Below are 23,487 nucleotides of genomic sequence, written 5' to 3' on the forward strand. Positions count from 1 at the left end.
CCCGTCATGAGCAAAACCTTTATCAAACTATGTAAAACAGGTGACGATTATCTCAAAAAGTTTCATAATTAACATCCCAACTTTTCTAGGCGTTATTTGCCAAAACAAAAGCTACAAAATCTTTTAATATGGCCACATAAATCCAAATTTTTTGAATTTGAGTAAGGAATGTAGCCCCATTGATGACAAATGTCTCCACCACTGTCTACTCTCAAACTACAAACATCTTGCAAGTTGCAACTTCAGGAAACAATTTCCACAAAAACCTGTTGCTGTGTATGATAACCTTGGTCAGATTTACGCTAGGAAGTAAACATGACACTCATGCTAAAAACTACAAAAGCAAGAAATCCCAGATATCTGGTTACTAGTAAACTTCTTAAACTGCCGCCAATGCAAAGTAAGCAAACTTCTTTCTACTTCTCCAGTCAGCAATTCAGCATCTACAATCCACTACAATAACACCTAAACAGAGAAAAAAAAAATCAGTCATTGTCATGTGTGTGCGCGCTTGAGAGAGAGAGAGAGAGAGAGATAGAGAGACCTTTATATCTAAGGGATACTGGCATCGACATCAGGGGATGTAATTTGGTCTGACATTGGCTGAAAGGTGTCTGGACTAACACTATGTAGAGAAGCAGGGTTCATGTTTTGCCTCACAACAAGAACGCCAACTGCTCCTCCTTGAACTGGATCCATGAGTGAAGATGTCGGTGTAGTGCAACTATCATCACCATCAGTCAACTTAGCCATATGTATGGGAACTCTTACCAAATCAGAAGGAGAAGGAATAATGGCAGATGAGGAGGACTCAATGGAGCGCCTCCTTCTGAGTTTCTTATTGAGTTTCTGCTTAAAACTGCCAACAATGAGCTGATGATATATCAAGAAAACCCAAAATGAGTCAGAGAGTCATAATCAGTCTAATGGAAATTGGAATTCTTTTTATCAATGCTAAGCATATTCTAATTGCTATGGACAAGACAGAATTCAACTGCCATAACAAGCTCATAATGTGAGGCTTGAAGTTACTTCAAGAACCATTAAACTTGGGAAAAACTTTAGATTCCAATCGTAAAAAGTAAAATAAATTATTGGAGTCTAACAAGTTTGGTTTTACTCAATGAGGGATTATAATCTTTTATTTGATTACAATAAAGTGAACCTAACTTGTTCACTTCTGTAGCTTTTTGGTCACTTTAAGGATGGCTCTTAAGTCCTAACAGTGGATAAGGTCAGAATATGTCAATAAAAGTTGAAGACATGAACATTTAGTAATTTCGATCTTAAAAGGCCTTACTTGAATAGGTCCAGCTGCAATCAGTGCTCCTGCAATGCCACCACCAAAAACCCGGCCGTCGGGTTTAGCCAGGGAAACACTTAGCATGCCAAGTTTGCGATTTGCACCACCCTTTTCAACAAATGTATATGATCCAGATAAAGATAAAATCTCAAAGCGACCCTGCATGAAGGAACAAACAGAAACCTCTTAACCAAATTTGACCAATAAAAATACAATTGACTTCTAAAATTAAATAAAAATCTATTAAGATATGATTTTCCTCGTGCTTCCCATATCACTTATATATGAATTGGTTCCAATACATCCATTTCCTATGTGGTGCCAAGGCAGAAACTAGAGAATTCAAATATTTAGAATGATAATTGTTAACATATGGTTTTACCAAAATTCCTTTTTTCAATTTTTCTAGCATCCAATCATAACATGCATTCTTCTACTCCATGCATATCGGAGCATTTCCCTAAAACAATGGACTTTGTCACCCAAAATGGTGAAAGTGACTGCAGCACTAATTTAACTGACTCATAAGTTGAACCTTCATTGGACTAGGAACTCTTGATACTTTCTAGTAACCAAGTTCTTGACAATAGTATGATTCCAGTGTCAAAGACAATGAAATCTGACAACCTGCTAAAATATAAAGACACAACAGCATTTTGGTAAAATAAATGTACTGGCTGTGATACTAGATAGCGCTATGCATTAATCATGTTGTCAACTGCATGCTTCTTCCTGTCTTTTTTCTCTTTTCGGGGGAGGGAGAATGCAATTTATTAACTGTATTCCTGTTTTTTGCTGAAAAACATTGTTACCTATTCACAATATGGTAAGGAACAAAATTTGATTCAGGAATTCTACAACAGCAGTCTTTCTGTCCTGATGCATCCAACTTTGCCAATCATATCATTTATCAGGAAATGGTCCCATGTAGACTGGTTTACTAAAGGATGCAGGTGGCATTATCTCAGAAGTAAAACTCCACAGGCGCATAAGAGTATAAGACCCCCCCCCCCCCCCCCAAAAAAAAAACCCAATCCAAATATTCCAGCAAAAAGAGGGGGAAAAAAGAAGAAGAAGAAAGCTGCAAACGTTACAAACTTCTTACATGCTGACAATATTTTCCAAAAGTAGGTCCCATAGAAAAATAATTATCTTCCTTTCTCTCTATCTCTTTTTCTTTCTTTTTTTTGTTTATTTTTATTTTAGTGGGGGAGGGGCTAATTGGTGGTGGACTTCACAATTTTTAATCCAACATTTGACTGACTTGAGAAATAGATGATAAAACCCGACACTGTGTATATACTTAGTAGAACTAAAAAGACAAAATATCTTTATGAGAAGTATAAATCCAATAAAAATAGCCATCCAACAAATGCAGTAATAGAAAAAATAAGGATGGAAAAAGGAATGATAAACAAGATTAAAAGAGTGGGAGGACATGCCTCATATCTCAAAATGCCACCAGAATTACCAGGTTGGCTAATTGTAACTCTGGAGACAATACCAGTAGCAGAAAGAATACAAACTGATCGAGGACCCCTTTGAGAAAATGATGCTATCTTACTAACAATATCCTGCAAATGAAAATGTAAACTCTACGTAAGACAGATAGAATAGACAACATAATAAGCAAGAATTATAGTATAAATAACCAAGCAAATTTCCCTCATATCCGCCTAATATTACCTCATTGGTCTGTACATTCACCACATGAGGGGTAAAGCTTGCTCCAGCAGTGTCTGCAGCAGACCCACCTTCATGAAAATTCTTTCAGATGTGAGAAACAAATAGGCCTCTTTAATCATAATATATATGTTATGCAAAACAATTTTACATCATAACTTGATAAAAAAAAAAATCAAGAAAATTCACTTATTTTTCTATAAGATCTGTTCACACACAAGATAACTGATTACTGTAGAAATCAAAATTTTAATTTTTTTTATCAAACTTATAAAATTTCAAGTGCTTTTATGTGCACTCTGTTTTAAGAGCTCTCTCCAAGCCAATCCTAAATATTTCTGAATTCTGGGATATTTTTGATACAGGTCTCTTGATCAGATAAATGCAAAAAATTGTCAGAGAGAGTGCATAGAATCAACTAGTTCATGCCACTATATGGCAAAAGAAGTACTACTGCAATAGTTGGTGAAGTTTCAATTGAGGAACGAGTTCAGCTTTTCCCAGATGGTTGGCCTTTGGCATAGTGCCATCTGAAAATGAGAACAATCAACCCAAAAACAAAAATGCTTCTTTTCCAGATTGGACTATCCATTATTGCCTATTCATCACAACCAAAATAGAGATGCAAAAAAGGATTTTAATAGTCCTAGTGTCCCATTATCTACAAGTCTAGCCATTGTCATTGAAGTTATTGAACACTAAATGAGAAAGCTAAAGGCAATTTTGCTAGAGCTTATGGCCACTAATTTTACAACTCTTAATTATTAACTACTGTTCAAAAAGGTTCTTAATCTTTATCCAATCCTGCCAACAGCTATTCCGGCACTTTCCTTATTTACTCTCATCTAGATAAGCTCTTCACTTTAAAAGCTACAATATTAGAATTCCGACCAGATTTCTATAAGTGGTTTCTCCCAATGTGATTATTCTCTTAGGTTGTGTTTGATTGGCAAGATTTTAAGTTTAGAAAGTAAAATTCTCAAAAGTTACTAATATTATCGGTGTACTGTTGATTAATATTATGGGCGTTTGAATATCTCAAATCTTCACAATTTATGGGATTCTAAAATCTTTCATAAAAGTTAGGAATTTTAATCTCCTGCATCTTGTACTTAATTATAATTTTAATGAATAACCCCTAAAACTAGTTAGCATTCCTATGAGGTCTCACCAACCTTAATGGCCATGTGTATAGTTTTCTACCCATTAGATTTACATCAAACTCTTTGGATTTCTAAAACTAGTTTCTTAGTCCCTACCAAACACAAATCTAATTTCTAATGAATTCAAAAGGTTGAGTTTTAAACTCTGACTAATCTTAAATTCTCAAGAATCAAAAACATTACCAACCAAACAAGCCCTTAAAGACTAGCAATCTGCTTTTTGAGCTCAGTAATTTTCCTGAGTTTTTTCACTTTTTCCTTGCGGTAAGCAATCTCATAATCATTTTCCCCTGAGTTGCTATTTAGATGCTTCAAACTCTAAAGAGAGTCTACAAAAAACTTGACCAAGCTTTCAATTTTCAGAGAGAAGCAAGTCAATTGGGTGCAAACTCAGCTGAGGATGTCAATTAGAAAACAACATTTCAGAAATAGGATTGTAAACCATCTAGCAGATGCAAGAAGTTAAGCTGAAGCAATTCTTTAAATACAACCTTGGCTATGTTAATCTCACTAGCTGAAGGAGAGATAGCATGTGAGGAACTTGACATGATATTGGAATGTAAGAATCCCTACTAGCTTTCTGACATACAATTCAAGATGAGCACAAAGAATTTCTATTTCTTCTAACAATACCACCATCTTTAGAATGTGCCCCTTACCAAGGCTAACATCACCTAAGACCTAACCCCAAGAACTTTTGAAGAGCCGATGCCTAAAACTTAATGACTGAAAATATAAGAAAAAAGAAAAAGAAGTAACTTTGAAGGAAGGAAACCTTGTTGAGAAGACAGCAGAAGAACACAATAGATTTGTGGATTCATGCAATTCAATCTAATCATATTACAACCTCTCTCTATATATATATTTATTTACATGTTTTGGTGGAGAAACTTCATGAAGCTCAATGATATGTAATTTAAGAACCCAGATTTCCCTCATACTGATGCTTTTAATGAATGTCAAACATTATAATGGCCTTAATTTGCTTATTGGACTGATATGCTAGTTATTTCCAACATTTTCAATATACCTATAAAAGTAATTAAATTTGAAAAATAAAGAAACAAGGCAAAATAATCATGACAAAGCAGGATATAAGTTTAGAAAATCAATAAAATATATGAGACTTAAACCAAACAAACCAAAATTTGTTCCGCTCATTGTAAGCAACAATTACTAAGTGAACCAATGAAAACCTAGAAAAGATATTAAACTAAATAAAATTCACCTTGACAAAAAATGCGGGATGTTCATTGTTCAAAGGGACGAAATCATAAAGCTTTTGCTTTTACCCCCAACAAATCAATTTAATTAATATTCAAGGAAGGATTCAAGGTATTTATAAGTTTGAACTGAACATCCATCCTTGTTAAGCATGAACAGGGAAAAATTCTCTCATATTAAGAGACAGTTTTCCAAACCGTCGGAGCACTGTCATGTTGTCAATCCATTAAAGATATGGTGAGAGAATGTTGAGCTTTTTTTTGTGAAATAACAAACTAGGTTACATTGTCATCTGAATCCAAGCAACTTCAAAATTCCAGACTCAATCTTTCTTCCTTTGATTTATCATTCTTGTAGCTCAAACATTCATGCATTGGCTAACTCTTAACTTAAAATATGATGGATGACTGACTAGTGAAATTTTACCCTGTTGGAACTTTTAGGGTACAAGTCTTCACAGCTTAACAATCGTGTCTCATGTGTGTGTACTAAAAGGCAATCAAGTTCACCTAATAAACCCAAACCCTCACCTTGGATTTTGCCAAGTACTAACAGGAAGAATGAAATTTAAATGGTATATCTGAAAGGCCTAATTCAAATGTACAATTTTAGGTCTTTTTTATTTGTGACAAGTAAAACAACTAAATTGAAGATTTATGTTTGTTGCATTGAAGAAGCACAGACTTCTAACAACAAATTCTTAAACTAAAACAAAGTTGAGAAGTTTCTATCTACAATTTAGAACTAAGAAGTACAGAAACTTCAAAACCCCCAATACATCCGTGTCTCATACTTAGGGAACACTCTGCATGCGTGACCATGTTTGGAGTAAAAAAATAATTATTTATTTATAATTTTATTTTTAAACCTTGATTTTACATATGTTATTAAAAATTATGATAGATGTTATTAATTTTGAAATTTTTTAATATATATTTGACTATAAATATATTAATTAATTGTAGTACCCATGTTGGACACGGGACAAGCTTAGGACACTTTTGCAGGCCGTGTCATTTTTTTTTTTTTGAAAAATTGCAGGACACAGAAGGCCGGAGGGACACTTATCTTTTATTTCTTTTAGTTTTAATCTTTAACACTTATCTAGTTATCTTTCACTTACTTTTTTAGATCTTATTCTTGGTTTGTATTCTAATTTATAAACATCATATATTAATCATGAATTCAAATTATTATCCTTTATTGCTCTTAAATTATTATATGCTTAATAATATTTAAAAAATAAAAATATATTTAATAATTAATATATGTTTAACATTGTGTCGGCGCCTGTACCCATATCGTATCCGTGTCTATGTTTGTGTTTCATAGGTCATGGATGTTCGCTACAACTCCTCTCCTTAAAAAATTGAAAAAACCAAATTTATCTTTACAAGAGAGAAATAACTTTCATTCTTTCTTTTTTTGGGGTAACCCCCAACAAATTTAAAACTTCAGTATTTTTTTTTTGTCACTAAAAATGATTAATATTATTGATTAAAAACAGAGAAATTTCAGTTAAAAGCCAAATCGTCCTGTATACAACTGTGCTAATCCAAACGTCATTCAAAAAATTTCCAATATATCGAGAACAAATCAAACAATAATAACAAACAACAACCACAACAACAACGTAAAATCACCAAAACCATACACATGAGACAGTCATAATTCATATCAAACAAAAACAAAAGCAAAAAAAGCAATTTTTCAGTATTTTCTTGAAGCGCAAGAAACTCACCGAGAGAAGCGATGAGCTGGAGTTTACCAGAACCACGAGGCCTTCCTCGGCGGCGTTTGGTTGCGCTTTCAGACGAAGAGCCAGGTGGCAGTAAAACTGGTCCCACCACCATGTCGTCCCCACCACCATCCACGTCATACTTTCTTGGCGGTCCTCTCGTATTGTTCTTCTTCACCGCCACCAGTTCCAACCCCGTCAACTCTTCTGGTCCCGTGTCCCCCACCACCACAGCTCCGTCGTCTCCACCACCCAACTCTGTCTCTGCCTCCTCCACCTCCGCCTCCTCACCCGCCACCCTTTCCACCAGTGCATTGTTATCATCATCATCGTTGTTGTTACTGTTCTCGTTAACCACTATAGACTCAGAAACTACCGTACTTATTGTCTTATCCTCCTCCATATTCAAAAATTCTCAAAGCTTAAACACACACAGAGAGACTGTGTTTGGCTCTGACAAAGAACAAGAGAGAGTTTTTGAAACAAAAAACAAAAAACAGTTCAAAAGGCGCCAGGAAAATATATAAATATATATATATATATATATATATTTTTTTTTTTCTAAAACAGAGGCTTTTTGCTTTCTCTGTCTCTCTGATGGAGAAAACAACAGGTCGGTTGGTACGTATTTATAATAGAGAGGGAGTGTGTAATTTATTTTTATTTTATTTTTTGTAAAATATCAATAATACCCTTTGACAACTTTAAAATTTGACTATATATGTGAAAATTTAAGAAAAAAAGAACATAAAATAATTATATTTCTTTTTTTAATTCTGTATGTATGTAGTATTGATGAGGAAAGAATTTATTGATTAATAATTAATTCAATATTTTATTTCATTTAGTAAATATTTTATTGTGGCAATTAAATCTGAATTAATTTTGTATTCAAATTTGATTTATTTTATTTCCAAATATAAAGAAATTAAATATTTGGAGATATTTGCTACATTTAATTTGTGCATATTTTGAGATTTAATTTTGAATTTTTAAAATTTGATTCTTCAACTTGAAACCAAGCAGCATATCTTACTTGTTATCGTCTATAATCTATAATGATAATTGAAAATCATTGTCAAAATCGTAGAAAATCAAATTCAAATAAACAGGTATAAGAAAAATATGCACAGAGGAAAAAATTCGAATTAATTGAGTAATGATTTCGCCTATATCAGTTTATCTTTAGATTGTGTACACACAGTCTTTTGAATGATTTATCATACGTATATAATGGTGTGTCTTTACTATTACGGATAAGTTTGAATACATGTAAGTGCTTGACTTTCGAGTTACAAACTTGCTAGTGTTTACTTGTAATAATTATACAAACTGCATTGATTAATGACTTCGGAATCGCCATTGTTTTTTTTCCCCTTCAATGTGGGTTTCAGCTTTCTTGTTTTGGACGAGATAATTGGGGAAATTCACGTGAAATAAAATCAATTGATGTCTTAACTTGATGATAAAAATCAATCATCTTATCTCGGAAGGTTTTTGTTGTATTTGTCAAACAAAAAAATTATTGTTTTGAATCCATTATGTGACGATTTATAAGATTATATTATCTAAAGTTTTAAACAAATTAATAGTTGAAAACATCTAAAGATGTCATATGAACTACAAAGTTCTTGGCTACTCAATGAAATTGTTAGTGTTAAATTATCAATTAGTTTTAAAAAGTGAAATATTATTATTATTATAGATAGTTGTTGTGTGTATTATTTAGCTTCTTTTCTTTTTTTTGGTATAATTTTTAGGTCAATGACTCAATGTCATGAGAGATCTCATCAGACCATTTTATAAAATACTCTTCCCCTCACCTAGACACACACCTTACGCACAAATTCACTACCAATCCATGCCACTCAAGGCCAAAAGCACAACTAAACAACTGAGCACCTCCCCCTATCAAAATCACATACACAAATTATCACCCAAACAACCCCGAGTGGTCAAAACCCTAAAATTGACCTACCATACCCCATCGAAAACCACCACATCATTACCACCAACAAAAACATCCAAAACCTCCATGCCTTAACCGATTTCCCACACCTACATCATCAAGCAACTCAAGCCTATCTAATAGTTAGAAAACCTTCTCCATAGAGTGTTTATCCTTGTGAGACTTTTTCTGGTTACTTTTTTAGGGTTCCTTATCTCAAGTTTTAATTGTGCAATTAAAATTATTTATGTATTTTAATGAAATAAATAAAATTCATAATTGTAGGGCTACAAAATTTATTGTGAAATTATGTTCTGAGTTACAAAATTTATGATGAAATTATGTTGACAGTTACAAAATGTTATTTCTTTATTTATAACTTGCGCTTATCCACGTTACGTGAAAAAGACCATACTGCCCTTGGCGAGTGAGAGATAGAGAATGTGCGAGATATGGTATATATAGAAGAGTGCAAATTTGATACAGATTTGGTGTAAAACATGAGGTTTACACCATCCAATCTCAATGTGCCACATTAGATTATCACAAATTAAAGAATACAACTTGTTGCAAACAATCATATCTTATTACCATACACCCAAACCCTCTCTGATAAAATCCTCTATGGCCGACCACAATAGCTACCGCTCGCCACCACCATTATTGGCATGGTCCCTTTAGGCTTCGCTTGGGAGGAGGGAATGGAATGGAATGGAAAGGAATGAAAAGAATTATTTTAGAATATTCTTCTCTTCCCTTATTTGGGAGTTTTAATGGAGGGAATGGAAAACTCATTCTCTTGTTTGGGAGTTTAAGTAGGAGGGAATGAAATTAGTAGAAGGGAACACTCATTCCTCTCTATTCCCTTAAAACCTCAAATTTTCATTCCGCTTGAAATTGGGAGGAATTGGAAGGAATGGAATTAGATTTAAAGATTTTTTTACTAAAACTCTCAAAATACCCCTGTATATTCAACTCTTTATTTTAAAATAGGGGTCTAATAGTAATATTATCATAAAATAATTCCGTTTCATTCCCTCCATGTTGCTCCCAAACAAGATTACTTACATTCCATTCATTTTCATTCTTTTCCATTCCTTTATTTTAAAACATCCAATCAAGGTTACTTAATTCCATTCCTTTACATTTTTTTTCCATTCATTTCCCTTACTTAAATACATTCCATTTCATTCATTTCCATTTCCTTATTATTATTCCATTCCCTTCCCTTATGAACTCCCAAGTGAAGCCTAAAGAAAGAAGATTGGCCTTCAATTAATGGTGTAGGGATGGATTTTGGTTTGCTTTGACTTACATAGCATTTTCCATTAATGGTGTGGGGATGGATTTTCTATTCCTTTATTTTAAAACATCCAATCAAGGTTACTTAATTTCATTTCATTACATTCTTTTCCATTCATTTCCCTTACTTAAATACATTTCATTCCATTCCATTCATTTCCATTCTCTTATTATTATTCCATCCCATTTCATTCCCTTCCCTTATGAACTCCCAAGCAAAGCCTAAAGAAAGAAGATTGGCCTTCAATTAATGGTGTAGGGATGGATTTTGCTTTGCTTTGACTTACATAGCATTTACACACATAGATGGTGATAAAATGATATATAAAGAGAGAGACGACAAAGAAAGCAACAAGTTTTTGCTTAGAGAAAGAAGGTGGTGACGAGTGGCCGCCATCATGGTTGACCATAGAAGTTTTGATTAGAAAGAGTTTGGGTGGAGAACTAGAGAGTAGGTGTCTGTGCTGGTAACCATCATAGTAGACCTTGACGTTCTTCTACTTTTGGTAGTGACTGGAGGCCATCGTGGCAATTATGGAGGTTTAAATTAGAGAGGGTTTGGTGTGAGAGAGAGAGAAAGGGGGGGGGGGGGATGAGTTAAGTGTGGCAGTCACTACCACGAACATCAACAGCAACCAATGATGGGTAGAGCTTGGTGATTGGTTGAATTTGAGAGACAGAGGGGTAGATATGTGATGAGTTGGTAGGTTAATAAGGATTGATTGTGTGTAAAACCCCTATTTTTATCCACACTCGGATTGAATTTAAACTCTAAATAGAATGATTTATGTTTATGTTGTATGAGATACTACTTCATCTTTTATTAATGTTATTTCGATGGCAATGAAATGAGTCTTTTTGGTAGAGTTTTGTACTTATCTATTAGTGCATAATTAGTTTAAGCCAAATGACAATTCATATGGGTTGTTGTATTTTGGAAGGGATAATTCAAATAGAAGTGTTGCTAATCACGGAAAGCTAGAATCTCTTTAAAAAGAGCAAGAGTTCCATGCTCAACCTGATTGGTTTTGTTATAATTAATTGCTTAATTTTTGTATCTCTAATTGATTTCCTTCTAATTTTTGTAACCAATGCTTGGCCATGGTCTGGTGACAAAAAAAATATTTAATAAAAAAATTCACTAACCATTGTTAGAGTTTGGTCAAGGAAATATTTTTAAAATTTTGAAATATTCTATTATTGTTACTAACATAAAGGACTAATGGCTCGATTTTCTCAAACCTCAAGGGGAAAGGGGTGTCATTTTCCTTAAGGTTTGGGGCTAAGTGTCATTCCCCCAAATTTTAAAAATACAAAAAATAAAATAAAAAAGTGTCATTCCCTCAAACTTGAAAGAAGATTTATGTAATTTATCCAATTATTTTTATCTTTGAATTGAATTTACAATTTAACCAATGAATGGCCCATTAATTGAACGTAGTATGTACAGAATGAAAGGACTGTATACACGAGGCAATAATCAAATATTTAAAGAGATTTGAATACTTTCGTTTGTCTAAAAAAATTTAACCAATAACCCACAGACCTTGGTCCTATTCGAGATTAGTGTCCTGTCCAAGCTTAATAACTATGCTATAAAGTGTTTTTAAAATTATTCATGAACTTAAATCTTGTCTATAATTTGGCATATCTAAAGGGAAAATAAACTCTACTGTTCAACTACAACTAAGATCATTGGCCAGCCCAATCAGCCAAGTTCATTCCTGCTAGGGATCAAGTGCACATGCAATTGTGAGAGTAAGAAGTTGAGAAGGTAAAAATAGTAAATAGTTAAATATTAAAAGTAAGTTTTTAAACTTTCAATCCTAGTGTGCATTTGGCATTGATAAAAGTTGTTAGCTTATTTTACTATTCTGCTTATTTTTGTTACTATTCAAATATTTATAGGCTTCATTGCACTTTTTAGTACTATTTATGGGTCCCACTGTATTATTTCAGCTAACTTTTACCTTTATTTACAGTACTTTTAGTAAAAATTTTCAGTTTTAACAAAATAAATAGATTCCAAACAGACCCTTAATATCCGTTTGGATACTGATGAAATTTGAGTTATCTGCGTTTTGGTTTTTTTTTTTTTTTTTGGTTGTTGAGAAGCACGTTTCAGCTTTCCAGTAGGTCCCATGCACTGTTCATGGAACCCACAAACTTCACTTTTTCAACAAAACTTTCATTAAAAATAAGTCCAACAGCACTATTCACACATTTAAAAATTATCTTGCTACAGTATTTTCAATTTTTCGCAAAATAAGCGGTATTCAAACACACTCTTAGTCATCAAAAATGCTATTGAATGATTATTGCATCAGATCACAATCCATTCTTTCCTACCGATCATGACTACCACCATCTCGCCATTGGTTACCAGCATGGCTCATGTGCACAACAGACAGCCTGACAATTAGGAATTAAATCGATCATCAAGTGGGTTTCCCTTTCCCACCATAATCAAGTTCTTTTCCTTCAAATAGATCCTAAGAGTTTTTGCCCATCTCAATTTGGACTTTATCAAAAAAACCAAACTCCGATGCCCTCAGGATTAGTGAAACTACGGCCATCATTCATCACTCTCAGGTTCAGCTGAACACTTTGGCTGGGTTTGGATTCGGCTGAAACCCACGTTTTCAATTCTGCGTTTTAGCTTTTTTTTTTTTTTTCCCCTGCAGGCGTTACTTTTAGGGGACAGCAGCACTGTTGAACACTGTTTATCATTGTTCATAGACTAAAAAAATATTAAAAATGGGTCCCACGGTACTATACACACATTTAAAAATTATTTTGCTACAGTGTTTTCAGTTTTCAGTTTCAGCAACAATAAGTTCAATCCAAACAGACCATTTGTTTTCTACGGTGGAAACATTGTCTTTTAACTAATCAAGTAGTGAAAACAAAGGAGAAAAGAACACTATTTTTTAACATGATCTGAAACGGGAAGTAAGCAAGTAACAAGAATATAAAAAATAAAACTAACACCAGCGCAAGAATTAGATTATTTATTTCATTTATCTTTTCTGTTTGTTTAATTCAGAATTCATTTCTACTAAACGATTAAAATGAATATAAAACTGCGATTAAGGAATCACCCTCTCCCATTATTGGAATATTCCAATCAAGTTGAGTCCACATCCTGTGTAAATTCTTTGGTTTCGGGATCAAAATATGTTCAGGGTCTAGTTGGAGGAAAAAGATTAAAAAAGAAGAAGATATGAAAGTTGTGCAAGTGTTGGACCTTAGTCACTCTGGTTCATCTAAATGACCGTACAATTCTTTCCAGTGTGATGATGCTTCTTCAGGGGTTCGAATAGTCCAGATGTGAGGTTTGGCTCTCTCACGAGCTTCTAGAATTTCCTGCATTCAGAGTGTTCAGCTTGTTACTTGCATCAAAATGATGATATGATAGGCCAAGCCAAATTCGAAGTCATCTCCTCAAGTGACAAATAGGTGAGGAAACAAAATTAAAAATAAACACTAATGAACTTCAGAAAAGTTGACTTGCTTGATGTAAAACAGATAGTGGACTCGTTTATGTCTTTTGTTAAATCCTTTTCATAATCAATTACTTTTATTTTGTCTTTTAGAATACAATTAACTCTCATGATAACTAATCAACAGCACCAACAACAACGGTCTTAGTCTCAAAATTTTGGAGCTGGCTATGGATTAATCATCATGTTAACTAATTGATTAGGATATTTTGGACTTAGAAATTTTTCCTTTTGTAGTAGCTCAACATGACTTGAGTGTGAAAACACTCAAAAGGGTTCAAGAACCAGGTTTTTTTTAATAACAAATTTTATTTATATATATATATATATTAATTATCATAATGGCTAAAATAATTTATTTTGGCTTTTGACCCTATATCGTAGGTTGGATCTTAAAATATATGTAAGATCTCCCTTAAAACGTACATAAGGCTTTCATTGAACATGGCTAAGTAATCAAGACACCCTACCTAAGTACCTCAAACATCCACATCCTCCCCCCCCCCCCCCCAACCTTCTTCCCTTTCTTTTACTCTCTCCAAAAATCCCTACTAAAAAAGAAGAAAAAGACACACTAACGACTGAAAAACAGGATCACAGGTGAAGCAGTTGCAACTCTTCCAATAAAAAGCACTAATTCCTTGTATTAATTCAACGTGAACATATAAGGCAGCTATTAGATGGATGGGTCTTCAATATTCCCATTCAAACAAGACTTCCAGCCAAAAAAGGCAAGGATTATAGCATAGATTCAAGCAGAGAGTCAGTCACATCAAAAGCCAAGCAGGTTTCTCGAGAACAAATCATAGGTATGAGCAAACACAAAAGTTCAAGATATTTAAATAGATCTTTTCAAAATGGATGCCTCCCCTTGCAAGCTTGTAAGTGCAAGGTGGAAGGTGAGGTTGTGGCATCAAGACCCATTGAATGCATCTACCAATTTTCTTTTTAAAAAAATTGTTCTAACCAGCAGACTTTAAGAGCATGGCATTATGAGATTCCCTTTATTTTTTAAAATTTTAAGAAATTGGGACACTAAAGATCTTCATATAATTTTAATTGACCTAGAAACAGCATATGATAAAGTACATAGAGAGGTTATGTGGTAGGTTTTTTTTTTTTTTGATAAATAAGTTTTGTTAAGGTATATTAAGTTGATTAAGGATATGTATGACGAAACTATAACTAGAGTGAGAACAGGTGGAGGCATCACAAGGGAGTTTCCCCTATCACTATAGTTTTGCATCAATGATCAACATTAAGTGCATGTATCTTTCCACTAGAGATGAACAAGCTCACTAAATAGATTCAAGAGGAAGTCCCATAGTGTACACTTTTTGTAGATGAAACTAGACTTGGAGTCAAGTTAGAAATTTGGTTAAACACTTTAAAATCTAAAGACTTTTGGTTAAGGACTAAAATAAAGTTTCATAGAATGTAAGTATAGTAAAAATAACAGCAAAGACTAAGGGCTTGTAAGACTTGATAGTCAAGAGTTACCAAAGAGTGAGGGCTTTCAATATCTTGGATAATAATTCATAAAAATGGAGAGATTGACAAGGATGTGAATCACATCAGATAAGAGCATTGCAAATGAAGTGGAGAAGCACATCAGAAGTATTGCATGATCATAGAAAGCTATTAAGATAAAGGAAATTTTTTATAAAATTGTTATTAACAAGCTATGCTCTATGTACTGAATGTTAGGTTGTTAAGAAGCAACAATCATAAATTAAGTATAACTGAAATGAAAATAATAAGATGGATAAATTAAAATACAAGGAAAGATAGAATTCGAAATAAATAAATTTGCTTAAATATAGAAATGTTTCCTATTGATGAAAAAATTGGGGAAAGTTTGAGGTACTTCGGATATGTTTAGAAGAGAGAGATTAATTCACTAGCGAGAAAGAATGAGCTAATTCAAGTTGAGAGAGAAAAAATGTGAGGATGACCAAAAGTAACATTATTAGTAGTAGTAAAAAATGACATGTCAATTGACAAAGTAGCTCAAAGTATGACTTTGGATAGAATAAAATAGAGGAAAAGACTACATATGACTGATATTGATTAGAGTGTTGAGGATCCAATCCCAAATTTTTGGGACTAAGGTTTGGTTATTCTTGTTACACATGCGCTTTGTGAATTTTGAACAAGGGGAAGAGCTTCCAATTGAACTGGAGCTCATTGGCTAGAACATCATTATCAAACTTTAAACCTCTCTTTCTCTCAGAAGGACCAATCTATTTATATGATCATGATTACTTGCTATAATTTATTACTGCGGGTAAAATCAATCATGGAGTACACCCACACCTAATGTAGACTAACAACATGGAAATACTTAAAAGACTCCAAAGAACAGGTTAATCTATAGGTTCTCACGCTTTAGAAATCAATTATGATTGACCAGTCTTCAGGGATTTATGCAACCTTTATAGCTTATACTTAGCATGTCTTAACACTAAATTGTGTTAATTAAATTACTGGATTTATAATAAAACACTTTAACATGACTCAGTATACATGCTGCAAAGTTAAACTAAAGCTTAGTCCAGAATAAGTGTGCAGGTGGTCCCACACTAACTTGAAAATTGATATATACAATTTACAAGCTTTCAGTCAATGTGACAGGAGTGCAGCATTGTTTGGCCTTCCACAGAGGAGTAATGTTTACCCTCTATCATTTCTCTGAAGGATATGTAGAATATATAAAATGTGTTTATATACTTATCAATTTTATGTGTGTATATATGTATATATACAATGTATTTATTCTATAATATCTCCCTATCTGTCCAACTCCATAGATGGATTGCTTTTTATCCCCTATACCACAATTAAAATCCCCTCCAACCCTGCCTTCCCCCCCACCTCAATTACCACTGTTCTTTCTGCCAGTCATAACAATCTGGCAATCTCTTTTATGTCGAATTTTTCCCCCCACCTGATACAGTTCCTAGTGGGTGCTCTTGCTGCCAGTTTTTGGCACATCTTAGAGGAGAGATGTATGGTTAATGTATAAACTCACAAGGGGAACCATAAAGGAAATACTTTATAAATACTATCCAAAAGTCAATCAAATACTCCACACAATCCATATTGTTAGCCTTCTATTCCATTTTGAAATGTCCCAGAATATGGTCATCTTTGAAAAGTCAATGAACTTAGTATTGATAACTTTCCTAACTTACACTTTATATTATTTAAAAAGTCAGTACCTTCCACTAGAATTTAAATGAAGAAATTATTTCTGGAAACTTATATCTTTTATTTGAAAGACATTGCATTAACAATGTTTAGTTAAATACAAATGGATTATCTAAACAGGACAAACAATATGGGATAGAGGGAGTGTGTAAGAAGAAAATGGATAAGTTCTACTGGTAAAACATCATTTATAGTAAGTTGGTAACACATACAACTCAAAACAATAATGAAGATTAATCTGTGCAATCATTTGGTCTAGCACCCTGCCATTAAAGTTACATGTTGCTTTTACAAGGATAAAGTGATGCACTTAAATTTTTTCTTTTTTCAAAAATGACTAGTGGCTTAAGTTTAAAAAACAAACCTGCACCTCAGTGGACTGTTTTGTCTTCAGTTTCAAACAATCATATAAAACACTCCATTTCTCAGAACAGTTATCAAGAACACCAAGCCTATAATACTGCTGCATCTGATGAACAGGTGCTGCCATGATATAAATGCCCATCAGCTTCAAAACATTTTGCTTTAAAAGCACAATGAAAAACTAAAGGGAGAAAAATAAATAAGAATTAGACAATTTTTTGTTAAATGCCTCATCTGATGGCCCATATAAGGCAATAGAGGATGCAAAATTGCAAATGGGAATAAGTTAACTGAAACAAGGATGGAGAGAGGGAATAATGATAGGCAATGGGCATACGTTTCTGAAACAGCTACTTGAAGCTCTGGAAAAGAGGATATACTAAAACAAGCAAAAGTCAACCAGAATGTTGAACATGCAAAAATCACAACCTTACCCAACAAAAGGACCAAACAGCAAGGCATGGGTTTGTCACATTAGCTCTTAACAGAAGCAAGATATGTAGGAAAAGAAGGAAGTCAAAAGTCTAGAAAACTAAGGTTATGTTTGGTAACAGTTTTTGTTTTCTATTTTCAAAAACTTGTTTTTGGGAATATAAAGAAAAAACAATTTTCTTGTATTTTTGAAATCAAAAACATGTTTGGTTAGTTGAAATTAAAAAAAAAAAAAAAATTAGTTTTTAAAGAAAAAAATTGAAAATACTAAAATATGTTGTTATTAGGATTTGAACTCTAATGCTAACTCATTAAATGAGACAAATTCATTAAATTAAATGCGTTTTTTCATTGACTTTTAAAGGTTAGAAACTGGGGAAAAATACACTTTACCACCCTAAACTATAACCCAGATTACACTTTGAATCCTAAACTATTCGAATGCACATTTTGCACCCTAAACTTTGACATTTGTTACACTTTGCACCCCAAAGTTAGTTTTACTACTGTGTTAGACAGAAATTAATAGCATGTGATTTGCATGTGATTTTTGCTTAGATGACACATAGTTTAAAGACAAAAACACCCTCTTCCCAATAAATTAAAAACAAAAGCTCTCTCACGTGCGTAGCATATCATCTTCCCCAAATCAAAAATCTGTCTAACCCTAAATCCCCAAACAGCTCTCACGTATGCGTGTCCAGCAACTCCTCTTCTCCTTTCACAAGTTCCAGGTACTAAACCACCATGATGCAACATTTTATGAGTGGGTAAAGGTACTTACTCTTGTATTCTAATACAACTATGGCATTAGAGGACGTACACACCTATAGTATAAAAAAATGTTATCTTCTTTCTTTTTAAAATATACATTGAAGTATTGATGAAGCTTTGAACCAATAAGGTATTAGTTTTCCTCTTCAAAGTCAAAAAGAACGTCTCGTACTCAAAAATTTCAATACATTTAAGGGTCAATTACAATGTGAACTGCTTGTACCATCACAAGACTTGTCCTTAGGCACACTTAAGGACCTGAGTGGCAGTGTAGAATCTGTAGATAGTAGATACCCCCTTGTTCACTTCCTTAGCACAGAACAAGCTGTGGCTGGCTGCAATTGCTGCATCTGCCATTGTTGTATTAGGTGCTGCAACAGATTTTTGATTTGAGGGAGGAGGAGATGCAACATGTGAGAGAGTTTTTTGTTTTTAATTGATTGAGAAGAGGGTATTTTTGTCTTTAATCTGTGTGTCACCTAAGAAAAATCATGTGCAAGTCATGTGCTTTCAATTTCTATCTAACATAACAGTAAAACTAACTTTGGGGTGTAAAGTGTAACAAACATCAAAATTTAGGGTGCAATATGTGCATTCAAATAGTTTAGGGTGCAAAGTGTAATCTAGGATATAGTTTAGGATGGTAAAGTGTAATTTCCTCTAGAAACTGAAAACAGTCTTTTGCATATTTTCAATTTTCTTCACAAATTGAGTTTTGGGAGTAGTTTTTGTTTTCTGTCCATTTTGAGTTGCCAAACAAGTTTTTTAGTCTCAAAAATAGAAAATTATTTTTGGAAACAGAAAATAAGGGGAAAAAACAATTACTAAACATACCCTAAACTTTGTGAAATTTGAAAAGCATTAATAGAGGAAACAAATAATGCCGAAAATTTAACATGAAGAAAATCCTGAAGAAATTAAAAATAAGTGAGTTGAAATGGTTGATTATCTTAAAAGGGTCAGGTTTCTTGAAAATCCAAAGGATTGGGCCAGAACATAAATAAATGGCTATCAAGAAGCACTCCTATTACTGAGCATAGAAAATATTCAAAGTATGAAACAATATACATGAGCAAAAGGCCCAAAAGACAGTCAAAGAGAATGAAGAAATGGTGAGTGGAGCTAAACATAATGCATATAACAATTTTTAAATATAAAAGGCAAGAAGGATGTAGAGAAATTGTACAAGGAGACAGCGAAGTGCCCACACAGAAGAGAGAAAACCAAATATTTTGGTCAGTGCAAACAGTACACAAATGCTAGAAGGAAAATAATCGTGCCAATAAGTTCTAACTCAAATGGCATCTCCCCCCCTTGTAAGAGCAAGGCGAAGGGTGAGGTCTTGGGTTTCAGAGAACCAAGACCCACTAGGTGCATGAGTAATCTCACAATACACAATTTTTATTTTTATTTTCCCAAAATTGAGGTTCCTAAAGTAAACAGCTGAAAAAATAATAAATACAAGAGAGACTTGAAATTTAGACAGTATTCTAATTAATACTAAGGGATTCTGATCCTCTTGTGTTTCTAGGGCACCTCCATTGTAGAGTTCATAAAATCCTAATCATTTATTGTTGAATTTGTGGTTTGGACTTTGTCTCATCATCAATAACTAAATATGTGCCAAAATAGCACAAATTAACATTTGTTTAAACACTGAGGATGTAGCAAAATTTAAACTACTCATTTAACAATAAATTTTTTGGATTTAATAACTCTAGCAAAGTGATCCTAAGAACTCTAAAGGATCTCAATCTGATACTCAAGGGTTCAATGCTTAGAAAGGCACATCCTATGAACAAAATAAAGTGGTAAGAACACATTTTAAAAAGCACGAGTAATTGTGGTAATGAAATGCCAGATCATGGAAATTAATTTTTTATCATAATATTTGGATAAGATAATGGATTCTATGGCAATGATGACTAGTTGAGTTGTTAATGTTAATATAGAAATATAAAACTAATGCAATTTTTAGGAGTATAAGCATCTGAATAATTTATGATATGATGTTGTTTTAGAATTGTTTGAACAAAATTTGGTCCGCAATGCAATTGGATTGTAATAAAAAATAAGAATTAGAAATGAAAATGAAGAAGAGTAATGAAAAGTGCATACAGTAGCAAAACCAGAGAGCATCAAAGCAGGTAGAGCAAGACAAGCGCCGCTTTTGAAGACCTGATGAGGCTTTAGTTTCCGTAGACATGAGCTTCTGCTCTCTCTATCTCTCTTTATGGTAGGATTAGGGTTAAGCTTTCTCTGGTAAAGTTAGAAACCTCAGGTCAAACTGATCCGATCAAAACTTTCTCCAAGTATTCACCTATTTTCCTAGGATTCATTCACCAACAACCAAAAATACTCTAAAATAAATATAGATAGATGAAATAAGAACTGTTTTTTTTTTTTTAATATAAGTAAAATATTTTAGTAAAGAGAAGATAATGGAACAAGACAATGAAGCATGACAGTTATACCCCTCTTTATGCTTGAGATTAGAGCAATAGCATTGGCCTGGGCAAAGTTTTAGGCCAATTTTACATTTTTTACTTAAGTAGCTACTTTTTTGTATTTTAGCCATCCACTTCTCAAAACACTCCACATCTGACTTTCTATTCCAAAATCTGTCCATTTAATGCTTAGAATATGCCACTGTTACTTCTTGAGTACATATCAACCTAAAATATTATCTGTTGCTGTTGAAACTGCATCCTCTGCATCTGTTGCTGCTGAAAATGCATCCAAGAAACAAATAACATTGTGATGGTTTTGGTTTTGAGGAACCTTACTAGCTTATTTCATATCTAGTACTAGGTTTCCAACGGAATTTTTCTGGGAAGACCGCAGAGAATTTCTTAATTGAATCCATTTCTCAAATCAAAATTTCAAAGCAACTAGTTGGTAGAACTTCGAGAGGCTTCAATAAAATTATTGTTCAACATGAGGGCTATCGGAAAAGATGCATTGGTAAAGATGCTTTAGAACATCTTCTATTTTCTCACTCTCCCATGTCCTAAACCACAGCTTAAAAGAGACACAACCCTCTAGAACTTAAAACACAACCTCCTGAGTTTCCTCTATTAAGTTTCTATACTGAACTTGATCAATAAGTTGACACATGAGACTGAGAACTCTATGGAATTTCTCCACATACAATTCAGTAGTTTCTTTCTTCAACTTCTTCCATCTTCAAACAGACCCAAGATACCAGACCTAGACAAAAATCTCAAAACCTTAATGTTAGAAAATCAGTGCATCCTAAAAGATGGTTCTGATAAACAAAAATGCATTAGCTCATTACAATAACAAACACTTACCAAATGGGTATTTGCATATCAAAATTCAAGATTTCCAATTCCAATCTAAACAAAGTTTTCAACATAATAAGAATCCACAAAAAGCGTATATGTGAAACCCCAAGTACCAAATACATATCCACAAAGCAAAATCAACTCAATCAATCCAATTCAGACACATCTCACATCTTTTCATGTTACCCAACAAGCAAGAGAGACACAAAACGAAGCAAAATTGAAAATGGAAGAGCAAAAAAAAAAAAAAAAACCAAGTTAAAACAAAAGATAACAAACCTGATAAAAAGCCAAAAACAAACACGCCTCAAACTAGATCCAAACACTCTCAGCTCTGCCTTTGCAATTCGCATAAACTCATTCTTCGCCTCCACTGATCACTACTGCACCTCCACTTCTCCACCGTCTGATCTATTGCTCACACTCACACAGTAGTAGAATCAGCTGAGGTATGGTCTTCTCTGATATCTCTCTCTGCTGCCGCTACTCTTTGCTCTTGTGTCTTGGGTTCTTGATTTTTCTTCTATACAGTATTTTAAATCTGGGCTGTAGAACAGGCTGTGGTTAACGTTGCTGGCGTTTTGGTTTGCGTTTTATTTTTATTTTTATTTTATGGGATATGTTTTTTTTTTGAGTGAAATGATATGTCTAAAACATTTTTATAACAAATTTTAAGTGACAAGTTGTTGCTGGTTGTTATTATTAGGACAAAAAAGTAATCTTATTATTAATTTCAAATTTAAATCAATAACAACTAACCATATGTGATTTGTTGTAAAAATGTTGTAGACCTAGTATCTCTTTTTTTTTAATTTCAAATCTTGTGTTTTGGACCTTTAGGCTGTGTTTGGATATAGGTCCATGTTTGGATACCAATTATTTTGTTAAAAACTAAAAATATTATAACAAAATAATTTTTAAATGTATAAATAATACTGTAAAACTCATTTTTAATGAAAGTTTTGATAAAAAAGAAGTTTATGGATCCTGTAAATAGTAAATAGGATCCACTAGAAAAGATAGAAACACACTTCAAAAAAAAAAGAAAAAAAAAAACCAAAACGCTAAACACAGTGCTTTTCAGCACTATCCACACGGTCACTTAGTTGTGTCTACTACAAAAGACTTCAAACCCAAAAATATTTTTTTTTATCAAATATATATATAAAGAAAAAACAAAACAAAAATTAGTAGTTTGCATGTTAAACAAGAGAGATATTAGAGGAACTTGAATACAAAAATTTAATTAGATAGTTTGGATCTTAAAAGGCAAAAAAAAAAAATTAAATAAAATATATTATTATATAAAATATTAATTTAATTAATATGCAAATATGAAAATGCTTTATTTTAATTGTTTAGTTAAGGCTGTAAAGTTGTGATTTACAATTATGTTTTTGTTAATTTTAATTCTGTGTCAAATTTGATTGTATTTCTATTCAATCGTTTTCCTTGTAAGTTTGTGGGATTCAATGTAAGAGTTGAGTGTGAGAGTTATGTGAAGACAGTGAAGTTCGCGACTAGCTTGTGAGTGGA

The 23,487-nt window shown here is 33.1% G+C and overlaps 2 protein-coding genes across 7 annotated transcripts; both read right to left on the reverse strand.

Moving 5' to 3' along the window:
- Positions 1-60: 60 nt before the first annotated feature.
- On the reverse strand, positions 61-7,616 carry LOC115980075 (AT-hook motif nuclear-localized protein 7-like). The gene is made up of 6 exons (XM_031102352.1): positions 7,115-7,616; positions 2,990-3,057; positions 2,746-2,877; positions 1,301-1,462; positions 545-873; positions 61-465 (listed from the first exon to the last, which is right to left on the reverse strand). The coding sequence occupies exons 1-5, from the start codon at positions 7,512-7,514 to the stop codon at positions 553-555; spliced, it is 1,083 nt and encodes a 360-aa protein (XP_030958212.1). The 5' UTR covers positions 7,515-7,616; the 3' UTR covers positions 61-465; positions 545-552.
- A 5,730-nt stretch (positions 7,617-13,346) lies between these two features.
- Positions 13,347-22,553, reverse strand: LOC115980029. Of its 6 annotated transcripts, XM_031102240.1 has the most exons (6): positions 22,231-22,552; positions 21,958-22,002; positions 21,795-21,853; positions 20,762-20,971; positions 17,439-17,557; positions 13,347-13,727 (listed from the first exon to the last, which is right to left on the reverse strand). In XM_031102240.1, exons 4-6 carry the CDS (start codon positions 20,847-20,849, stop codon positions 13,614-13,616), a joined length of 321 nt encoding a protein of 106 aa, XP_030958100.1. In that variant the 5' UTR covers positions 20,850-20,971; positions 21,795-21,853; positions 21,958-22,002; positions 22,231-22,552; the 3' UTR covers positions 13,347-13,613. The 6 variants fall into 6 exon arrangements, with proteins under 6 accessions (XP_030958100.1, XP_030958093.1, XP_030958116.1 ...); XM_031102233.1 differs by lacking the exon at positions 21,958-22,002; XM_031102256.1 differs by lacking the exons at positions 21,795-21,853; positions 21,958-22,002 and having other exon boundaries at positions 20,762-20,902; positions 22,231-22,553.
- Positions 22,554-23,487: the final 934 nt, after the last annotated feature.

This window comes from Quercus lobata, chromosome 1 (assembly GCF_001633185.2).
Source record: "Quercus lobata isolate SW786 chromosome 1, ValleyOak3.0 Primary Assembly, whole genome shotgun sequence".
Lineage (NCBI taxonomy): Eukaryota > Viridiplantae > Streptophyta > Magnoliopsida > Fagales > Fagaceae > Quercus > Quercus lobata.